The sequence below is a fragment of the Chelonia mydas genome, chromosome 4 (assembly GCF_015237465.2).
Source record: "Chelonia mydas isolate rCheMyd1 chromosome 4, rCheMyd1.pri.v2, whole genome shotgun sequence".
Lineage (NCBI taxonomy): Eukaryota > Metazoa > Chordata > Testudines > Cheloniidae > Chelonia > Chelonia mydas.
The window spans coordinates 98,147,925-98,169,619 of record NC_057852.1 but is presented as its reverse complement, the minus strand read 5'-3'; the positions used below and the strand labels follow the sequence as shown (position 1 = coordinate 98,169,619).

At 41.8% G+C, this 21,695-nt stretch overlaps 1 protein-coding gene across 2 annotated transcripts; it reads right to left on the bottom strand.

The window, feature by feature from the left end:
* Positions 1-6,174: 6,174 nt before the first annotated feature.
* On the bottom strand, positions 6,175-20,608 carry LOC102940161 (toll-like receptor 1). Of its 2 annotated transcripts, none has more exons than XM_043544521.1 (2): positions 20,344-20,608; positions 6,175-8,731 (listed from the first exon to the last, which is right to left on the bottom strand). In XM_043544521.1, the coding sequence occupies exon 2, from the start codon at positions 8,662-8,664 to the stop codon at positions 6,700-6,702; it is 1,965 nt and encodes a 654-aa protein (XP_043400456.1). In that variant the 5' UTR covers positions 8,665-8,731; positions 20,344-20,608; the 3' UTR covers positions 6,175-6,699. The 2 variants fall into 2 exon arrangements, with proteins under 2 accessions (XP_043400456.1, XP_007059775.2); XM_007059713.3 differs by lacking the exon at positions 20,344-20,608 and adding an exon at positions 12,721-12,818.
* Positions 20,609-21,695: the final 1,087 nt, after the last annotated feature.

Sequence of the window (21,695 nt, the reverse complement as noted above, 5' to 3'; positions counted from 1 at the left end):
TTGTTGATTTCACTGCTTTGCATAAGTAAGGAAATCTAAGTTAAGATTTTTACTTCTTCTTTTTCACATCTTGTAAACAGGACAGAATAAGTGCTGGTAAATGTCACCTCAATATTTTCGATAAAACTAATGATAATCATTTGTTTAATTTTTTTCATTTTGTTTTAGGTCTTTGGGAACAGGCAAATGTGTTTTAAGGTACAGAAGAATACGTATTTTTGACAGATTGATAGTTTTCTTTGCTGTATAATTTAGTACTTGTAAAAGTCCTATATAGGTAGAGGCAGATGGCTGGCCTATGTTATTAATAACTATTAATATATCTGTTTGCTGTGTTGCTGTAGCTGTGTGGATCCGAGGATATGAGACACACAAGGTAGATGAGGTAATATCTTTTATTGGATGTCATCTTCGGTTTGTGGAAGGGACGAGCTTTCAAGCGTACATAGAGCTCTTCCAGTCCTGCCTTGTGTTTCATTAATATATCTGACAGTTATACAGCACCTTTCATGACACTGCAGTATGTAAAGTGATCATTATAGATGTCAGTCCATCCAGTGCTGAAATGCAGCCACCTCTGGAGTTTAGCCGGGCAGCTGTTTAACAGCATATAGCAATATTACACAGCACTTTAGGACAGTAAGTTAAGAATTCTGTATCCAAATCGACATTGTAGGGATGGGGGAGAAATTAGGTAGGTAACTATCGCAGCTGGAACTTGGCAGTTACACCAGAGGTAACATTGCTATTCTTGTGAAAAATTCCATCCAGTCTTTAATAACTAGGAGTGATCAGAACATTAGTTTTATACATCTTCTCTAGTCACCTCCAGGGGCTACATTACATTCAGTAATGACTCAGAGAGAACTGTGCCACATATTGAAACACCAATATACTCACCATCAGCACTAAACTCCCTTCTGCCTATGAAAATCTCCCCCGAGTCCTAAGTGGCTTGAATTTCAAGTATTGAGTACTCAGCCCAATGAAGTATGCACTCATCTGTTCCCACTGAAGTCTTAGGGTGGAATTGGTGTGTGATGCTTAAATAGTGCATCAGCTTGGTGCTGAACAGGAGTGAATTCTACCACAAGCCATTTCATGAACAGGCCCAAGACAAACATACAATATCCTCTTTCCGGCAAGACTTGATAAAATCTGTGACCAGCATTTTCAAACCTGGGTGCCTAGAACTAGGCATCTAAATTCATACTTATGCTCCTAATTAAATGGCCTCATTTACAAAGATGCTGTGTGCCACTGAAGTCAGTGAGTAGTGGGTTCTCAGAACCTCTGAAATCAGGCCACCTTGAATTGTCCATCCAAACCGGATGAAAGATAGGAGGCCATGGATTGGTTTAATTAGGCAACAACTTTATTCACTTATAATATCTGGAATAATAACTAACAACAAATTGTACAACACAGGGAGGAGGGGGTTGGCCTCCCCACTGATCCCGACATAAGATCCCCATACACTCTTCCTCAGCTCCCTTAAAGGGGACCAGGGAAAGGAGGGGGATCAGCTCCCCACTGACAAGATGTAGGAGCCCCAAACCCTCCTACTCAGTTCCCATAAGGGATGCCTTCCTTCAAATTCTTCCGTACCAAGTACTGTACTGGACATCGGCCACATGGAGGCACCAGCAAAATGCTTGGCTGCCTCTCCCACTCTCACCGGCTACTCAGATATCCATAGATTCCATCCTCTTTTTTTTTTTTTAAACTGAGGTGAACAATATTTGCATCTAGTGTCTGTTCCCTGGCTTTCAAAGAGTGTACAAGGTGCATCGGCTGGTCCCATAGCATGTCTCTTCTTCCATGCCAGCTCAGGGTTGCCTCACTCCCCAGGCCCAGATGTGAACTGCCCAATTACTTGGAGGCCCACCTATGCACCCAGGATGCAATACTATGCCTGCAAGTCCACACTACCATGTGCTTGGCCTATTTGCATGATGATCCTCAAAGTAAGAGAAGAGAATTAGCTCTGATTCTCTACCTCGGGTCTCATGTATGTCCTGTATGCACTTGTATGCTATTGCCCAATTGCCTGAATTGCTGTAGCCCCCAGTTCTAGCTCGGCTGCAGTCATAGCAGTCCCTACCTGGAAAGCATGGGAACTAGATTTCTGACTGATAACATGAACTTTGTAACTGTAACATATTGTACGTTGTATGGGGCTTTCCATCACCCTAAATAAAGAGGGTCTCCTCTCCAATGGGCACCATTACTGTATAAGTCCTTAGTGCCCTTACAGTGTAAATCCTTGCCTCACCTCCCTCCTGTAACCATCAGCAGCACATGAACACCCACTTCAGGGAGGCTAGCCCCGCAGTCCCACCCCTTCTCCCCCATAACCCATCAGAGCCCACACACACACACACACACTTGGAGAAGCCTTGGCCAAACAGCACTGGGCTGCCAACCAGCCTGCCCTATCCTTGCTGGCTGGCCCTGAGCCCCAGCCCGACCTCCAGGCTGCCGGCCAGCCCCAAGCCACCCCACACTGCCGGCCAGCCCCAAGCCAAGCCCCTGCCAGCTTCGGGGGAGAGGAGGAGAGAGGGCAAAGCCTCTGGGTGGAGCATGGGTGGGGCCATGGCCTGGGTTAGGGGAGGCTTAGAACCCCTGGCCTATGATACCCACTGCCGGTGCCTGTAGCATTATGTACTCACCTTGCCTCCCCCATCAGTTTTCGAGATCCTCACAGTTAAGATGACTGATTTCTCTTCCCATTGTAAATCCCTCCACTCCAAACCCCTTATAGAAATATCCCTTGCTGACCCACACGCAACTTTGCTTTTTGCCAACTCTAAAAGCTCCAATAATGCTACTAGGAATGCACCCTTGAACAAGGATGCCTCCTGTCTTCTTCTATATTTGATTGAGAACTTGCATTAAGTCTCTATGCATTTGAATAGTGGTGTGGTGACATGGATCCTTTCTAGGGTCCATGTCCCAAGACCACTCCACTGAAATCCTCCAAACTAAGAACCTACTACAAGGATCTGGGTAAGCCCCTCATGCTACTGGCAAATATAAGGCCCGAAGGGCAAATGGAGATGGTAGCTGCTGCAAGCCCCCAGGTTACCAGAGACACCATGTATTGAAGCATCTGGTCTGGAATCAGCAATACCATTGCCAGGCTTTCCCTCCTCCTCATATTGCACAAAATTGTTAAAATTCCTGTCATAGGCCCTAAAGTTTCATGGTGATACCTGCGGTGTGGACGCCTATGGGTTTACCCCGCATCTTCTACCATATTGTTGCTTTCCCTTACAGCTATAGCAGTTGTGGGCTGCATAGGCCCCAAAGCACAGCTTCTAGCCATGTTTAAATTTGTAGATGTTCCAAAAACACCCACCCTCATTAAAAGTCCAGCAAATGTTATTCAGAGCATCAAGTCTCTAGTGAACATGCTGAGTAGTAAACAGGCCATTATCAGTGTGAACACCTGGCTCCCGTGGTGTCATGCATCCCAACCACCACATATTAATCAGGATGTCCCATCAACTCCTAGTCTGAGTTGCAGCTCTCAGTCTAAATCACTCATTATAGTTAAATCAAACCATGCCTCCAAATGTATTATATGCCCTCCTGATTATATCCAGGCTTCTTCCCAGCAATTGTTCTGAAATGACACCTGTGTGGATTAAAAATCTGCTTCCCAGTTTTTCCAGGTTCTAGCCACCCTTGGATGCTTGGCTTGTCCTTGCTTTGCTTGTCCTGTCCCATCTTACTGTCTGTCAGAGCTTCCCGGTGGAGCAGTGCTAAAATGTCTATGTATGCACTTCTCAATATTGTATCTTCAGTGTTGCAGAACTCCCACTTGGTCTGACACGTCTGCATGATCATATTCTCATCTAACCTCTATGAAACCCTTAAAGTCCTGAGGGCCCCCCCGGATCCCGGAAGAGTGATCCTATGTCATGAATCAACATTCCCAGTCTGAGCTGGGATCCAACTTTTCTCTCCAGCCCCTGAATTAATGACTCTGTGACCTGGCCCAGCTTCTCTCCCTCCAACAAGGAGGTTTATTTTCTTAACAATCAGGAAAGCCTCACTGATAAGTAAGTAACTCATTACTTAGCCTCAGGCTTCAGGGCGATCCATGCCAGGACTCTCTGGCAACCCTACTCCTGGAAGCTTCAGTCTGCTCCACTCCTTTCCAGAAGCCCTAGGGTTGCTTCCATGAGTCCGAGCCCGAGCCCCTTGCTCCAGCGTCCCCAACACAGGAGCTAGCTGCACTCCAGTATGGCTTTCTATCCTCAGGGCATAGCCTGTCTCCATTCCTCCCCTCCAACTGCCCATTAGCAGCCCTTTATAGGCCCAGGTGTAGCCCAGCCCTCTGGATTGGACTTGCCTGCTCTGGTCCAGGGGAGCTTCACTTGGTCTCTCCATGGGAACAGCTACCCTATGGCAGACTCCAATCCCAAAGTGTGGGGTCTGCTCCATCTGTTTTTCTCCCATATCTCAAACCTGAACCCATGTGGGGTGACTGGGACCACTTCTGCCAAACTCCCCTCTGAGCAAACCTCCAAACTCTGACACAATTGTAAGATAGCATGCAACAGAAGTGAAAAGCTGTTGACCTCTGATGTAGCCACACTAACATCAGCAACCCCAGACCCTCCCCTCAGTATTGTACCCCTTCCCTTCCAAGCCCTGTGGCTAAATCCATTGTGGGTTTCCCACACATGCAAAGAGAATAGGCTATTAGAGTTAAAATACACTGTCTGGAGCTGAAAGGAGAACTACCAAAAATGAGAAGTTTCTGCATCGAAATAGTAAACAGATTGGCTAATTCAGTATCAGTTCTGCTTATCCAAAAAATCCCGCTAACTAGAACATATGGGAATTCCCCTTTTTAATGTATATTTTGCTTCATTATTGATGTTCTGTAAATAAAAAAGACTTTAATACAATGTATGTAATACATTTTCTAAATATGTGCAAAACTATGTGTAGTCTCTCTGTCTTTCTCTCAGCTAAAAATAATGAAGAGTAATGTAGATTGTTCATTAGTTGCTGAAGGAGATAATTGGCTATAATAAAATAAAATGTGTTTTATAAATGAACAGGCCATTTATCGTGTTTCCAAGTAAGGGCAATCTGGTCAATAAAGTGGTAAATTGAAAGAGTAAAGGACTCTTTTGTTCCTGTTATATCTTTGTCAATTCCTAATAGAAAACATGTTACTTTATCAAAATATATAGTAACTTCTTTTCATCAAAAATAAGATACAAAAAAGTGAGCTGTTATGGACTGATATGATCCTTGTAGATTGTAGCAATTTTGAGCATTACCAAGTAAAACATTTTTCTTCATAACTTCAGGTATTAACTAATACGCAGTAACTAATTAATAGAGATTTCTGAGAAATTTTGTACCTCCTTTGTAAGCAGATCTAGGCCAACCAGAATGCTTAAGTGCAGCAAAGCAAGAAGTATTAAAAGAGGAATATAGGGCCAAATCCTGTAGGCCTTACATAGGAAAGCTTCTTAATGGATGGGGGAAAGGCTCTGATTGACAAAAATGGGCTTTGAATCAGTCCCTTTAGTATGTGCTTAGCGTTTAGCACATGAATAGTTCCATTAAATGCAACTGGTCTGTGAATACATCATGCTGTTCATCTTAGAAAGGAGATAACTAAGGGGGGATATGATAGAGACTATAAAATCATGAATGGTGTGGAGAAACTGAATAGGGAAGTGTTATTTACCCCTTCACATAACACAAAAACCAGGGGTCATCCAATGAAAATAATAATAAAACAAACACAAGGACATACTCTTTCACACAACTCCCAGTCAACCTGTGGAACTTGTTGCCTGGAGAGGTTGTGAAGGCCAAAAGTATAAATGGGTTCAAAAAAGAATTAGATAAGTTCATGGAGGATAGGTCCATTAATGGCTATTGACCAAGATGGTCAGGGATGAAACCCCAGACTTTGAGTGTTCCCAACCTGCCAGAAGTGGACATAGAATGGATCACTCAATAATTGCTCTATTCTGTTCATTCCTTCTGAAGCATCTGGTACTGGCCACTGTCAGAAGACAGGATACTGGGCAAAATGGACCATTGGTCTGACTCAGTATGGCCATTATGTTATGTTCTTACTACTTAGTACAGCTAAGATTTCCTCATAACTAAAAATCCAGTGATAGTCCTAAGAAAGAACTTTCTTTTATATTTTATTTAATACAAGCAAGAAATTCTGTAAGACCATAACTCCAGAACATGCCAGGCACAAAATTATTTGTAGACATATTTCAGCCTTAAAAAGCATGATGCTACAAAACTTCATTACATCCAACCCACTCATCATTTCCATTATTTTCAATTATGACTAGTATTAAAGGGAACACAGCTCCAGAAAAAAATTCACCCTGAACATCTGAACATGAAATAATTAGAACAGTAGAATTACTAGGAATATTTTCTTCTCCTGCCCTTTCATAATAGGCAAACTATATAAGAACACTTTTTACACAATGATTTCACTAATAGAAGTGGAAATAATAATTTCTACATGTATTGCATGTATTTGTGGATACACAATCAAATACTATGAGCAAGATAGTGATTTGGTTAACACAGGGTCATTCCATAGTAAATCAGTTGAGTTTCTTACACATCTAGTTGCATTATAAGCAAAATTAACACAGATAAAATCCAAGAATTGGTAAATTATCTTGCAGTCTACACCACAATCACTTCAGTGGACACTGGCAGGTTACTGTTAATAGTTGCCTTAAGGTTAGCCCAGAAAAGGCCATGCTTGCTTTTCTCCTTTGGCCACTCCAGGTATGTTCTCTTTGCCATGAGAGCTTTCAGCTTGTGATATCTGGCAGGAATGAGATACTGCGGGATTGGTTCCAGTAAAATGAGGATTAAGCTATTGGAACTTTCACTAAATAATTTGTGATGGGCAAAGTAAAGCTCATAGTGGCACCATTCACTCTGGACAAAATTGGGAGACAAAACAAAGATTGATTTGTGGCTTTTCTCAATGCAGTTGATAATGTTCTCAATGATGCTTTTGCCAGGAATGAAGTTCCTCTCATGCAGACAGATCTGTACAGACCCATCTTCCTTCTCCAGGTTTGGGATCAGATGATTCTTCACCCAGAAGGAATCCCGTTCGCTGTATGAAATAAAAGCATGAAACTGTAAAATGCTTTGCAGATCTTCGGGGTGACTGTTCCAAACCCGACGTTTTGTTTGTGTCCACTGCCACATCATCTTCAAATACCACATTATATCAAAATAAATACACAGAAAGGATGTCACAGCCACTACCACCACTGTGACAACTAGAGCTATAACAAGCAAGAGAGTTGTATTGCAAGATAGTTCAGACAAATGAAAGTCCTTTAGCTGGGTTCCCTTTAAGTCATCCGGATATTCACACACATAAGACTCTGGCCAGCCAACCAACCTTCCGCCTGATTTTTTTTCCAAATTAACAAAGTCTCGTAGTTCACAAGAACATTGGAATGGATTGTGCCCTCCTCTGAGCGCTCTGATATTTTGACAGCTGAGGAAAAAGTCAGATGATGGGGTGAGAACTGAATTCTCTTCTATATTCAGTAATTCCAGACCCCTAAAATGACTACACCCAGGCAGCTCAGTTAACCTGTTAAATGCAATGTTTAGCTCTTTCAAAGCTTTCAGTTCAGTAATGTCTTTGGGGACAGTTCTGATTTGGTTATTTTGTAGATCGAGTATTTGGACACTGATTGGCAAACATCCAAAAACTGAGTCTGTCAATTTGTTTGAGGACAAATTTAGTTTAGCTAACGTTCCAACCCAGTGGCAGTGGTTCTCATCATAATACAACAAGTTCCTACTTATGTCCAAGTGTTTCAGTGATTTCATTTTACTTGTCATGGAGCTCACCTTGGAAAGTTTTTTTAATTGATTCCTCTGTAGAATAAGTGTTTCCAGGAGATCTAATTTATTACAGCCTTGAAAAACCATATCTGTCAAATCATTGTTTGAAAAGCTTAAAAAGCGAAATTGACTTCGTTCGGAAGGGCAAAGCATATGTATTATCTTCGAATCAGATATTGTCAAGGCTCTAATGTTCATCTCTGAAAATATGCGGTATAGGTCATCCTGTGAAAAATAGAATACTTCAATGGAAACATTCGTTATTATCAGTGCTTTCATGGAAGTACCAGTGTAGTTGAAGGATTGCTTTTTAATATCTGACAACAGTTTCATCTCGAAGATATTGAAATATTCAATGGATGTATGCCACACAATCTGAAGAATTCTAATAAAGTTTTTCCAGGACGTTGTAATATTGTTCAGAGTAAGATTTTGTAATCCTGAGGTTTTGTTGAATTTTGACAATAATTGTATTAAATCACTGATTCCATTCTCTGGGATATTTGACAGTACTAAACTGTCCGAAGTATTGTGTACCACATCCCAACTAGAATGGTTTATTCTGTTATCTGCTGATGCAAACTGAAGCCTCTTTGTGTGTGAGAGCGGCAGGCTCTTGGTTTCATAATCAGAATTGTCTTCTAGTAAGCTGCTGGAATAGTTTGCAATAAATTCATTTTCATCAGATGGCTTGATATTGTTCCAGAGAGTTATTGTAAAGACACAACTACAAAGGAGAAAGTTTGTAAGGGGTCTTCTGTTTTCTGCCATGTTGTTTTGTTATTCTTTATAGATGCTCGTTGCCCTTCTTCAGCATTTCTCCATACTGGTTCTAATCCTATAAAAGAATTCACATTAAATCACTATTAGTAATGACTAAGTGAGTGTCCAATATAAGTGTTAGGGTCTAATTCTGGAAGGTGCTGAGTGTCCCTCTCTCCAACTGATTTTAACAGCAATGGAGTGCACTCTGCCATTCAGTAGAGGCAACGCACATTGATGTTCATTCATGTCTGTTTAAGGGGGAAAACACACAATTACTACTTTTTAAACAATTAATATAATTATTGTAAAATGTGTCCGACTGACAGTTCAGGAGACTGAAATCTACTGTTTATGCATGAGCAGGGACAATGCAAGCTTCCCCAGACCGTACAAAATGCACCTCACTTTTGAACTAAAGGGACTAACCCTAGGAATAAGAGTTTCCGTGGTCATCCAGTCCTTGGATTCTTTCCTGAGGCTGCCAACAAGGAAATTAATTAATCTCAGTAGATAGAGGTTTTGTCACATAAACCTCTGTCCAGTAGGAACTGGATTGAGACCAACAACTAATTCATTTCACATAACCTGTCAAAGAGCTATCAGAAAGCAATACCTGTCTGTCACTGCCACCCTAGGCTGGAGGGAAAAGACTAGCTGGAGGGGAAAGGTCTCAGAGGAGAATAGGCTCTATCCCATTCCCAGTCTCACAAACCCTCCTTGAAATTATAGTTTATTACAGGGGTTCTCAACCTTTTTCTTTCTGAGCCCCACATGCTATAAAAACTCCATGGCCCACTTGTGCCACAACAATTATGCCAGCATTAGGGGGCAGCAAGCAGGGCAATTGCCCGGGGCCCCATGCCACAGTGGGCCCAGAGAAGATAAGTTGCTCAGGTTTCGGCTTCAGCCCCGGGTAGTGGGGCTTGGCGCCCCGGGCCCCAGCAAGTCTAATGCCAGCCCTGCTTGGCGGACCCCCGAAGCCTGCTCGAGGACCCCAAGAGGGCCCCGGACTCCGGGTTGAGAACCACTGCTTTATTAGAAGTAACATACTGACATTCCTTGCCAAACCTTTACTTATGTTAACAATTTTTAGCAGGTCACTAAGTAACAGAGGATCAACTCATTGACTTACAACACCTTTTTAAAAAAGTATGTTGAACCAGAATGAGAAACAAATTAGAAATCTTGGGGCTAAGAGGTGCAGCATTTTCACCTCCAGAGACCTAGGTTCAGGTTTTGGCTTAGGTGTCAAATTAAATTTAGTTTGCTTTTATCATGGTAGTCCCCAGTGGATACCTGGGCCTGGGCAGAGAATGGCAGTATAAATGCAATCCTCAGCATGGCATGAGACTGCATTAGCTATCTGTTCCCATATTAGGACTTACTCCAGCTACTAGGCATGAGTAACTTGGCTGCTCTGTACTACAGCTCAACAGGACTGGGCAAAGTAGCATTCACTGCCCCAACTTTCTTACTTTGTGCTTGTATGGACAACACTCTTTCCGTGTTTGTGCAGGATCAAACCTTAAGTGAAATGCCCCCCCCCCCTCCCATTCATGTAAGTGATGCTACAGCACAGCTGAATAAGGCCCTGAAATATACATTACCATCTTTCTTTCCCTGCCCTTATTGCCCACAACATAATTTCAGCCATGTTTTATAGGTAAGTACCAGCTGAAAGGAGGCTATACATTTTCCAGCTGCTTTATTAAAATAAATCCTCCTTTATTCCTGAATGTTGATCATTAGAGTCAAATTATTTACATATACATTCGTACATTCTTTGTCCACTTTCTCATGCCCAGAGTTTCTTTTCGAGTCAGAATGCTCTGTAGTACAATGAAATTGATATGAGTTAAAACATGTCTGTGATCTTTCGGGTCTATAATTAATTGAGAACTAACATTTGACAGAGCCGTGGTCAAGGCAATTTTCATTCTGAATGATCCCAAAGCACTTAAACTTGATAAGCAGAGCATCAATAAAATGCAATCACCTCCTACCTGGTAGGTGCAGCCAGATAGGCAACCCATATGTGTGGTAGTGGTGAGGAATTTAAGCCAAGTTCACAGGGGCAAATCCCTACTGTGTTTAAAGTTCGATAGGATCCTTATTATACACGGAGAACAGACAAAATCTTGATTTTTAGGGTCTCATCCAAAAGACCACTCACCACCCACCCAAAGTAAATTGAATAAAACCAATGTTAACTACAGATTGTTGTGGTTGAAGTCTTCTACAATGGCTGAATGGAATTGCAGTCAGTGCCCTCCCAGACAGTCACGCTCGCCATATATATATATTACAGGTGTAAATTCAGCAAGGAACTTGCCAAGTGTGGTGGCAAAGAAAAGCCCTCCGCCTTCCCTCCACCAGAGACATGAGACAGGTTTTGGTAGAGTTCTTCCAGAAAGAGCCTGTAAGGCCAATAAAGCTTACCAGTTCTTGGCTTTGTTTAGTATTTTGGTTAGGGAGAGTGTGGTGTTCAAAATCAGAATATATTCAATTTTATTTGTGTTCTTAAGCAAAATTTCCAACTATTATTTAATCCAAAATTGTTGCACTTAGTATGAAATAAATGAAAAGGAGAACTTGTGGCACCTTAGAGACTAACCAATTTATTTGAGCATGAGCTTTCGTGAGCTACAGCTCACTTCATCAAGATGTCTTCTGCAGTTTCCACAGTATGCACCCGATGAAGTGAGCTGTAGCTCACGAAAGCTCATGCTCAAATAAATTGGTTAGTCTCTAAGGTGCCACAAGTTCTCCTTTTCTTTTTGCAAATACAGACTAACACGGCTGTTACTCTGAAACCTATGAAATAAATGTTGTTCATTTGACAAAGGGTCAAAATCTGAGCTACTAAGATCAAAACATAGATGTTGGGAGCTCACTTCTTGTCACGTGTTCATTTCTCACTCTGAGCTTAGGCAGCACCTGATCAGCCCCTCCCAGGATCAGACTCTAAAACAGGTATAAACCTGGCACAGTGGGTGAGTGGATCAGAGAAATATGATTGACAGGCTAACAGAACTGCACAGCGAGGAAAACTGGTGACTGACACAGCTGACAGTAGGCAGGCAGCTAGCTAAACCCAGCGGAATGCAGGCAGAGAGAAACTAAAAGCAAACTTTGCTACTGTTTTCTGAAAGAGACAAGCTTTCAAGCTCCAAACCACACAGCTCAAAAGCTTGTCTCTTTCACCAACAGAAGTTGGTCCCATAAAAGATATTACCTCATCCACCTTATCTTGCTCAATAACAACAAGGAGTCCAGTGGCACCTTAAAGACTAACAGATTTATTTGGGCATAAGTGTTCGTGGGTAAAAACCTCACTTCTTCAGATGCATGGAGAAGAAGTGGGTTTTTTACCCATGAAAGCTTATGCCCAAATAAATCTGTTAGTCTTTAAGGTGCCACCGGACTCCTCGTTGTTTTTGTGGATACAGATTAACACAGCTACCCCTCTGATACTTGTCTTGCTCATATCCTGGGACCAACACGGGCACAACGCTGCAAACTGTTGTTTCCTCCACACATGAACTCCAGGCACTCCTGAAATCATGGATTCTTGTCATAATTGAAATACATTTTAAATATTTAAGATTAGAACTCTCTATTAACACACAAAATATATGGAATATATTGAAAAGTTATTTAAGTATGGCCATATATTTTGTAAGATACCATTATAAGACACAAACCTGATGTAAAAATATATAATTGATACAGGTAAAATATATTGTTGCTTTGTCTCCAATCCTGAAAACACACACATGCACAAAAATGGATTTAGTTGAATCGGTGCAAACCTCTTGGGTAGACACAGTGATACCAGTATAAAGGTGTTTATATTGCTATAATTTCTTTCAGTGAATTTACTGAACTCAAATGAGGCTACGCTAGTCACTCACACACAGACTAGAAAGCAAATAATAAACTTTAGTTCATAAACAATTTACAAAACATGTCTCATTTTCTGAATAAGATGCAGAGTACACAACACTTTAAGTTAATCAGAGGTCTATTTAAAACAAACATAAATTAATAGTTCTTTCTTACCAGGAAGTCTTGCTGCGCAAATAAGCAGAAAAATTATACAGGAAAAGACAAAAAACAAACTTCCTGTAAAACGGCTCATTTGGATAACAACATTTAACAACACTCAAACCTTCCAAAAGTTGTTTGTGCCATCTACTGACTTCTTATGAAATTACACGTTTTTTCCACAAATTTATATTTTCCAGACATTATTGATATAACTTTTTGCTCATTTAATTATATTATTGAACTGCATGGTTTCATGCTTTGCAATAGCCTAAATAGGATAAATTCCTTAATCCTCATTTCAGCTGATCCATCAATTGCTTTCCCTTTCTACTGAATTTGTTTTAAAATAAATTAAATATTTCTTCTGTTGAACAAGTTTTATATTGACACCCAAATATCTTCTCCTGCAACTAAATAATAATCTAAGTCAAAAAGCATGATTCTAATTCTGGTTTTGAGCATTTTGTCATTGTAGTTGAAATAGTTTAGTTGTAAGTTCCTGCCACTGAATGCATCCAATGAAGTGAGCTATAGCTCACGAAAGCTCATGCTCAAATAAATTGGTTAGTCTCTAAGGCGCCACAAGTACTCCTTTTCTTTTTGCGAATACAGACTAACACGGTTGCTACTCTGAAACCTGTCATAAAATGGTTTCTAAAAGTACTTTCGGTAACTATGTCCCATTTAAATTGCATATTGGTCTGAAAGGGAGAATGATAGATCTCTTTTACTTTAAAGGCAACAGTGCTAGCTACACTGAAGTCAAGATAAAAATAGGCCTATTATTATATTGTCACCCCTCTGTCAAGTGGTACAGATACTGAGGCCCTGCAAGTCAGCTTCTTATTGGAGGAATAATCAATAACATGGAGTCTGTGTAGATTCTAAGTATAACTAGTTTATTTACATGATACACAACAGTCCGTGAACAGAGGTGGTCACAAACAGCACACAGGAAAATCCATCTTTCTGAAACCTAAGCACAAGCTCATATGCCCAGCTCCAGCGAAGCAACTCTACACAAGAAATTGACTCTGTTGGAGAGACTAAGGCAAAGAACAAACTCTCATGCTGTTTTTCACAGCTCCCACGAAGAACCTATATGGCAAAACTAATTGTAACTCTGACAACCAGGATCTGTCAGCAAGCAGGATTGAACCTGGGATCTCTGGAGCTAAATGCATGATCCTTTATCGTGTGAGGTAAAAGCCACCTGCCTTTTAATTAAGGCTGTAGCAGACTCATTAATTGCTAAGTGGTCTAGGTGCCACTGCAGGGGGACAGATCACCATTCCCATCAGGCATGGATTACATAATAACACAGCTTTTCTTCAAAGATTATACACTTCTTGCATGCTAAAACCAACAACAAAAACCTGTAAGACTATGACTTGTAAGACAGTGCCACTTGATGATTTGTGATATCTTAATTTTAAAAATTCCATAACACCATCAAAAACAGTCCCTGAGAACTTTGCTTTCCTTGAGATCTAATTCAGAAGCTAGATCTACCACCCTAACTCATATAGACTAGCACTTACTTAGTAAGTCATCCCACTGAAATCACTGGGCTTTTTCCACATCCTTCTAGTTTAGGGTGCCACAAGACAATGACCTGACATAATGACTCACGATGCAACATTGGTATAGCCCAGGAAGTCAAAGAAACAACCTTAAAAGTGGCTGGTTTTGGCTTAAACATCATTAGTCATGTCATGTTTTATTTCTGAAATTTAAGTCAAGCCTGGTTTGATAAATGAAGGGGGAGAGCTACCTTTTATGGACACCCAGCCAGCCAGTTAGCTATAAAGTCCCTCTTGGCGGCTGCTTGCTTTACCTGTAAAGGGTTAAAAAGTCCCTCAGGTAAAGAAAAGGGAGTGGACCCCTGACCAAAAGAGCCAATAGGAAGGCTAGAACTTTTTAAAATGGGAAAAATCTTTCCCTTTGTCTCTCTGTTGTTCTCTATGGGCTGAAGAGACAGGGGCAGCTGGAAAGCTGTGTAACGTTTGGACCAGGTATGAAAATTCATCATCCATACCTAGAAGGATTCATTGGGACAGGGAATGTTTAGATAGACACGATTAGGTTTATTTCTTTTATTTTCTGTAAGGCTTGTGGACTCCTCTGTGCTAACCCCAGATGCTTTTGTTTGCTTGTAACCTTTAAGCTGAACCCCCCAAAAAGCTATTTTGGGTGCTTAATTTTTGGAATTGCTCTTTTAAAATCTAGCAAAAGCCCAAGTTCCAGATGTATGGTATTTTTTTGTTTTTGTTTTAATAAAATTTACCTTTTCTAAGAACCTAATTGGTTTTGTGTCTTAAAAGGTCTGTGCATATGTTTTTCAATTAGCTGATGGCAACAGCTGGGTTTCCCTTTTGTTTGTTTTCTTTCTCGGCTTCCCCGAGGGAGGGGTGGCAAAGCCGAGGGGCCTCAAGGAAAACTTCCCAAGTGAGTTTTTCCAGGATTTGCAAAAGCCAGTTTTTCACTTGGGTGGTGGAAGCATTTACTGAGCCAAGGTCAGAGAAAAGCTGTAACCTTCAGGATTTAATACAAGCCTGAAGTGGCAAGTATTAATTTTTTTAAATCCTTGCAGGCCCCCACCTTCTGCTCTCGAAGTGCCAGAGTAGGGAATCAGCCTTGACACCTGGTGTCAGGAAAAGGAGGAGAAAGATAATACAGGTGAAAACACAACATAATATGGACAAGCACTATGGTAACTCCCTGCCCTCCACTGTTGTGCCAATGTACTTCAAAAAGCTGAGCAGTCAAAATATACAAAAATGAAAGAAGCAAAAATGTTCACATCATGCTTCCAAAAAAAATTCACAGTGTTGTGTATCGTCTGCGCAACTCTCAGCCTTGGTCTACACTAGGAGCTAAGGTTGAATTTAGCAGTGTTAAATTGATTTAACCCTGCACCCGTCCACATGACAAAGCCCTTTTTTTCGACTTAAAGGGCTCTTAAAATCGATTTCCTTACTCCACCCCTGACAAGGAGATTAGCGCTGAAATTGGCCTTGCCGGGTCGAATTTGGGGTACTGTGGACACAATTAGACGGTATTGGCCTCCGGGAGCTATCCCAGAGTGCTCCATTGTGACTGCTCTGGACAGCACTCTCAACTCAGATGCACTGGCCAGGTAGACAGGAAAAGGCCTGCAAACTTTTGAATTTCAATTTCCTGTTTGATCAGTGTGGCAAGCTGCAGGTGACCATGCAGCGCTCATCAGCAGAGATGACCATGCAGAGCTCATCAGCAGAGATGACCATGATGGAGTCCCAGAATCGCAAAAGAGCTCCAGCATGGACCAAATGGGAGGTACGGGATCTGATTGCTGTATTGGGAGAGGAATCCATGCTATCAGAACTCCGTTCCAGTTTTCAAAATGCCAAAACATTTGTCAAAATCTCCCACGGCATGAAGGACAGAAGTCATAACAGGGACCCGAAGCAGTGCTGCGTGAAACTTAAGGAGCTGAGGCAAGCCTACCAGAAAACCAGAGAGGCGAACGGCCACTCTGGGTCAGAGCCCCAAACATGCCGCTTCTATGATGATCTGCATGCCATTTTAGGGGGTTCAGCCACCGCTACCCCAGCCGTGTTGTTTGACTCCTTCAATGGAGATGAAGGCAACACAGAAGCAGGTTTTGGGGACGAGAAAGATGGTGATGATGAGGTTGTAGATAGCTCACAACAAGCAAGCGGAGAAACCGGTTTTCCCGACAGCCGGGAACTGTTTCTCACCCTGGACCTGGAGCCAGTACCGACTCGAACCCACCCAAGGCTGCCTCCCAGACCCGCCAGGCAGAGAAGGGACCTCTGGTGAGTGTACCTTTTAAAATAGTATACATGGTTTAAAAGCAAGGGTGTTTAATGATTAATTTGCCCTGGCATTCATGGCTCTCCTGGATGTACTCCCAAAGCCTTTGCAAAAGGTTTCTGGGGAGGGCAGCCTTATTCTGTCCACCATGGTTGGACACTTTACCACTCCAGGCCAGGAGCACGTACTCGGGAATCGTAGAACAACGCATTGCAGTGTATGTTTGCTGGCGTTCAAACAACATCCGTTCTTTATCTCTCTGTGTTATCCTCAGGAGAGTGATATCATTCATGGTCACCTGGTTGAAATAGGGTGCTTTTCTTAAGGGGACATTCAGAGGTGCCCGTTCCTGCTGGGCTGTTTGCCTGTAGCTGAACAGAAATGTTCCCCGCTGTTAGTCACGGGGAGGGATGAGGGGCTAGCCCCGCAGTGGAGGGAGGCAAAATGCGACCTTGGAATGAAAGCACATGTGCTATGTATGTAATGTTAACAGCAAGGTTTACCATGAAAGAGTGTACCCATTGTTCTATAAAATGTGTCTTTTTAAATACCACTGTCCCTTTTTTTTTCTCCACCAGCTGCATGTGTTTCAAGGATCACAGGATCTTCTCCTTCCCAGAGGCTAGCAAAGATTAGAAGGCGAAAAAAACGCACTCGCGATGAAATGTTCTCTGAGCTCATGCTGTCCTCCCACGCTGATAGAGCACAGACGAATGCGTGGAGGCAGACAATGTCAGAGTGCAGAAAAGCACAAAATGACCGGGAGGAGAGGTGGCGGGCTAAAGAGAGTAAGTGGAGGGCTGAAGAGAGGGCTGAAGCTGAAAAGTGGCGGCAGCGTGATGAGAGGAGGCAGGATTCAATGCTGAGGCTGCTGGAGGATCAAACTAATTTGCTCCAGCATATGGCGTTGCAAGCTTCCACAGGGCTATTGCCACTCGCTTCTCAACTGTGAGGGCTGCTCTCATCTTGGTATTCTTGCGCATCAGGGCAGGGGAAAGCAAGTCACAATGTTCCATGAAAGTACCCTTACATATGTGAAAGTTTCACAGCCACTGGGAATCGTCCCAGACCTGCAACACTATGTGGTCCCACCAGTCTGTGCTTGTTTCTCGAGCCCAGAATCGGCGTTCCACCACATGAACCTGCCCCATTAGCACCATGATGCCCACATTGCCAGGGCCCGTGCTTTGAGAGAAGTCTGTGTCCATGTCCTCATCACTCTCGTCACCGCGCTGACGTCGCCTACTCGCCCGGTTTCGCTTTGCCAGGTTCTGTTGCTGCATATACTGCTGGATAATGCGTGTGGTGTTTAATGTGCTCCTAATTGCCTAAGTGATCTGAGCGGGCTCCATGCTTGCCGTGGTATGGCGTCTGCACAGAAAAAAGGCGCGGAACGATTGTCTGCCATTGCTCTGACGGAGGGAGGGGCGACTGACGACATGGCTTACAGGGAATTAAAATCAACAAAAGGGGTGGCTTTGCAAGAAACAGAATGGCCCCCTCAAGGATAGAACTCAAAACCTCAAGGATAGAACTCAAAACTGGGTTTAGCAGGCCGTTGATTTCACAAAGGGAGGGAGGGAGGAGAAAATGAATACAAAACAAATCTGGTCTATTTCTTGTTTTGAGCCATTTCATCTATCTTTATACATCTTGCTGGCAGCAGACCATGCAGTACGACCGCTAGCCATCGTCATCTCCTGGGTGCTCGGCAGAAGACGGTGCAGTATGACTGCTGGCCATCGTCTTCTGCTGGCTGCAGATTAAAAGACACTGCCAGTAAGACTGAATCGCCATGAAACGAAACTTAAAAGGGAAATGACCTGGCTGAGTCACTCCCATGTTTGCCCAGGTGCCCCTGACCTCATTGAGGTCAGTTAAAAGAGCAACCTGGACTATGTCGACGATGGCTAGCAATCATACTGCACTGTCTGCTGCCAAAAGGCAATAAACTGCTGCTGTGTAGCAATGCAGTATCACGTCTGCCAGCAGCCAGGAGACATACGGTGACGGTTAGCTGAGCGGGCTCCATGCTTGCCAAGGTATGGCGTCTGCACAGGTAACTCAAGAAAAAAGGCGCAAAACGATTGTCTGCCCTTGCTTTCACGGAGGGAGGGAGGGAAGGGGGGGGCCTGACGATATGTACCCAGAACCACCCGCGACAATGTGTTAGCCCCATCAGGCACTGGGATTTCTACCCAGAATTCAAATGGGCGGCGGAGACTGCGGGAACTGTGGGATAGCTACCCACAGTGCAATGCTCCGGAAGTCGATGCTTGCCTCGGTACTGTGGACACACTCTGCCGACTACATGCACTTAGAGCATTTGTGTGGGGACACACACAGTCGACTGTATAAAAATGCTTTCTACAGAACCGACTTCTATAAATTCGACCTAATTTCATAGTGTAGACAAGGCCTAAATGGCCTAGGAACCAGCTATATCCAAACCACATCATCATCTATCCTCTGTCATGGCAATTATGGCCATCTGTAAAGACTGTGCTCTCTGATAAACTTCAGGAGGTAGGCAACATCCAAAAGTCTTGTTATAAAATGTTTATTGCCCTAGTGAACATGGTGCATAATACACTTTATTTAATCTGAAGGGGACGGTCATATATCAGAGCGGTTACGGTAAGGTAGCCCTGTGATTATAAGGCCAAACTGGCTGGCCATTGACACTGTTTGAATTCAGTACTCATACCTATATATTATCTGATTAACATATTGTAAATAAAAGTATAAATTAGAAAAGTGAAACAAGCACATTCTCATGAGTGCTAATGCACTGTTAACCATTATACTTCACCATGCTCATACATAGGTGCAACCATTTGCTGGAGCATGAGTAGGGAGGGTATGTCCTCCCAAGCCAGAACTACCTTGTTATGTCCCACTGAGGGCAGCAGCAGCACTAATGCACCTCTGGCACCCAGTACCTTCTCAACATTTTTTTTTTAAATTTTGCAGCACTGAATTCATTCATTTCTTAAAGAGCAAGTACCATTCCTAGAAACCATAAAGTGCACATTAAAGAGACACTCAGGTCAAATCTGGCCCCAAATTTAGATTTAGAACAAACTTTTATTAAACTGAGACCAAAAGAAATGTTTCCATGACTTTCTGTTTACAGTTAATTTTCTGTGTGAACTATTTTTGAAAGAACTAAATATTCCTATGCATTGTTTGCAACCCAGACATTTCAGCATTGCACTAATTCATAAGAAACAATAAGTGGCATTAACTACTGTATTTTTATCAACTAGCGTGAGAAATGCAAAAACAAAATTTAAAACCATAACTACAGAAAAATAAATTCAGTTAAAGAAATCTCTATGCTTAAGAAAATAAATCATTACACTTAACAGCAGGACATATATCATTGGCTTATTCATTTCCAATACACATTCATCCTAGCTAAAAACTTTATATGTTTGTTTGTACGTTTCTGATCCACGCACAGGCTTCTACAGAGTTTGTAAAACTAGCACTCTAAGACTAGCCTCCTTGTCAGTCCGAAACTCCACCATCCATCAAGAGTAAAATAGATCTCCAGTTACTGAGCTTCACTTATCCTCTTCAGCTCATGTCAAAAGAGTGTTTTTTTTTTAAATTCCACCAAATCCACTACAAAGCAGAGGACAAGCCTCTGTATTTTTCAAGATTTAATTGTCAATATATACTATATGTCAAAAATCAATAAAAACATATAAAATATGTTGGTAATAATCATTGGTCTGCACTGATTTTTCTATCCTTATTAAAAATGCCCTGGAAATATATTTACTCAATATTTATTCTGGTCTCACCTACCTTAAAATGGGAACTTCAGAGTACTTTCCTTAATAAATTTATTGAAAAGTTGTTTGGTTTTAATGGTGCTTCTATGAGCACCACAACATATTTGGGGGTACTGAGATACTTTTCTGTTCGTAAAATTCCTTAATGAATCATAACGTATTTCCTTATGCTTCTATAGCAACACTACACAAGAGTAACTATTTTTCTTTTTCTCCAGCAGAGGAAGAACAACAAAAGTGGCAAAAAGCTCTGATGAATCTACACACTAACTTTCCATAGAATGAAACTGAAGAGTCCTGCCCTACAATAAAATGAGGAAGGAAGTGGAGGAATAAGGAGACAAGAACCACAAGTTGTTTGGCAAGAGCCTGCAATCAACTTTCTCTTAGTCAAAAGATGATGCAGAACTTGTTTCACAACATTATTGGTACCCAAAGTGAACAGTAACTTCCTGGAAATTAGTATGAACAATTCTGAATTTTTTTTAACATCCTGGTTCACTCAATGCAGAGATTGAAAAAAAATAACTAGGGCTCCCGGCCTTGCAAATACTCATGTATTATACTGCAAATACTCCTGCAAGTACTCAACATACTTAACTTTATGCACATAGGTAGTCACATTTATTTCACTGAAGGATCAGAAAAAGCAGAAACAAAAAGCAAGAAATTGCAATCTACCAATTTTCTTTGATACTGAAAGATGATGCATTTAGCTAATATTGTGTAATTTGTCCAGTGGTGTACAGCTGATACTGTATGAGGATTAATGAGAAAAATGAGAATTAATCAGTAAACACAAGGGTCTGACAGAAGCTGTTTCCCAGCTCCTACTCTGTCATAACTCCATTGTGTCGCCAGCTCTACAAGGCTTCCACACATTTCTCCTCTTCACTTTGATTTAAATTTTCTACAAGGAATTTAATAATTAACTGGGGCTTAGAGGTGCTACCACAAACAAAAATATAGATAAGAATAATTGAAAATTTTGGAAAGTATACATTTGGCCCTGTTGGAGAGGGGCATCGATACACATTACATTTTTGGTGCCATACCATGACCTACACAGTCCTGTCATGTAACATCTGGTGCCAGCATAAACATTAAAACATAATGACAGGTATGAAAAACAGCTTGTTAAGGCTATTTATTTATTTTTACATTTTGGTACATTTCTCAAAGTAGAAGAAATATGCACTGTGATAAATCCATTTGTTTTAACAAGGAGAACTGTGTTAGCCTGAGTCCCCCTCAGTTCAAGCCTTTGCTTTTTCCTGAGTTACAACAAGCCTGTAACACTAGTTAATATCAATAGAAGCTGAATGCACATATCTGAGGGGAAATCTTTGGGTCTTAAATTTTATA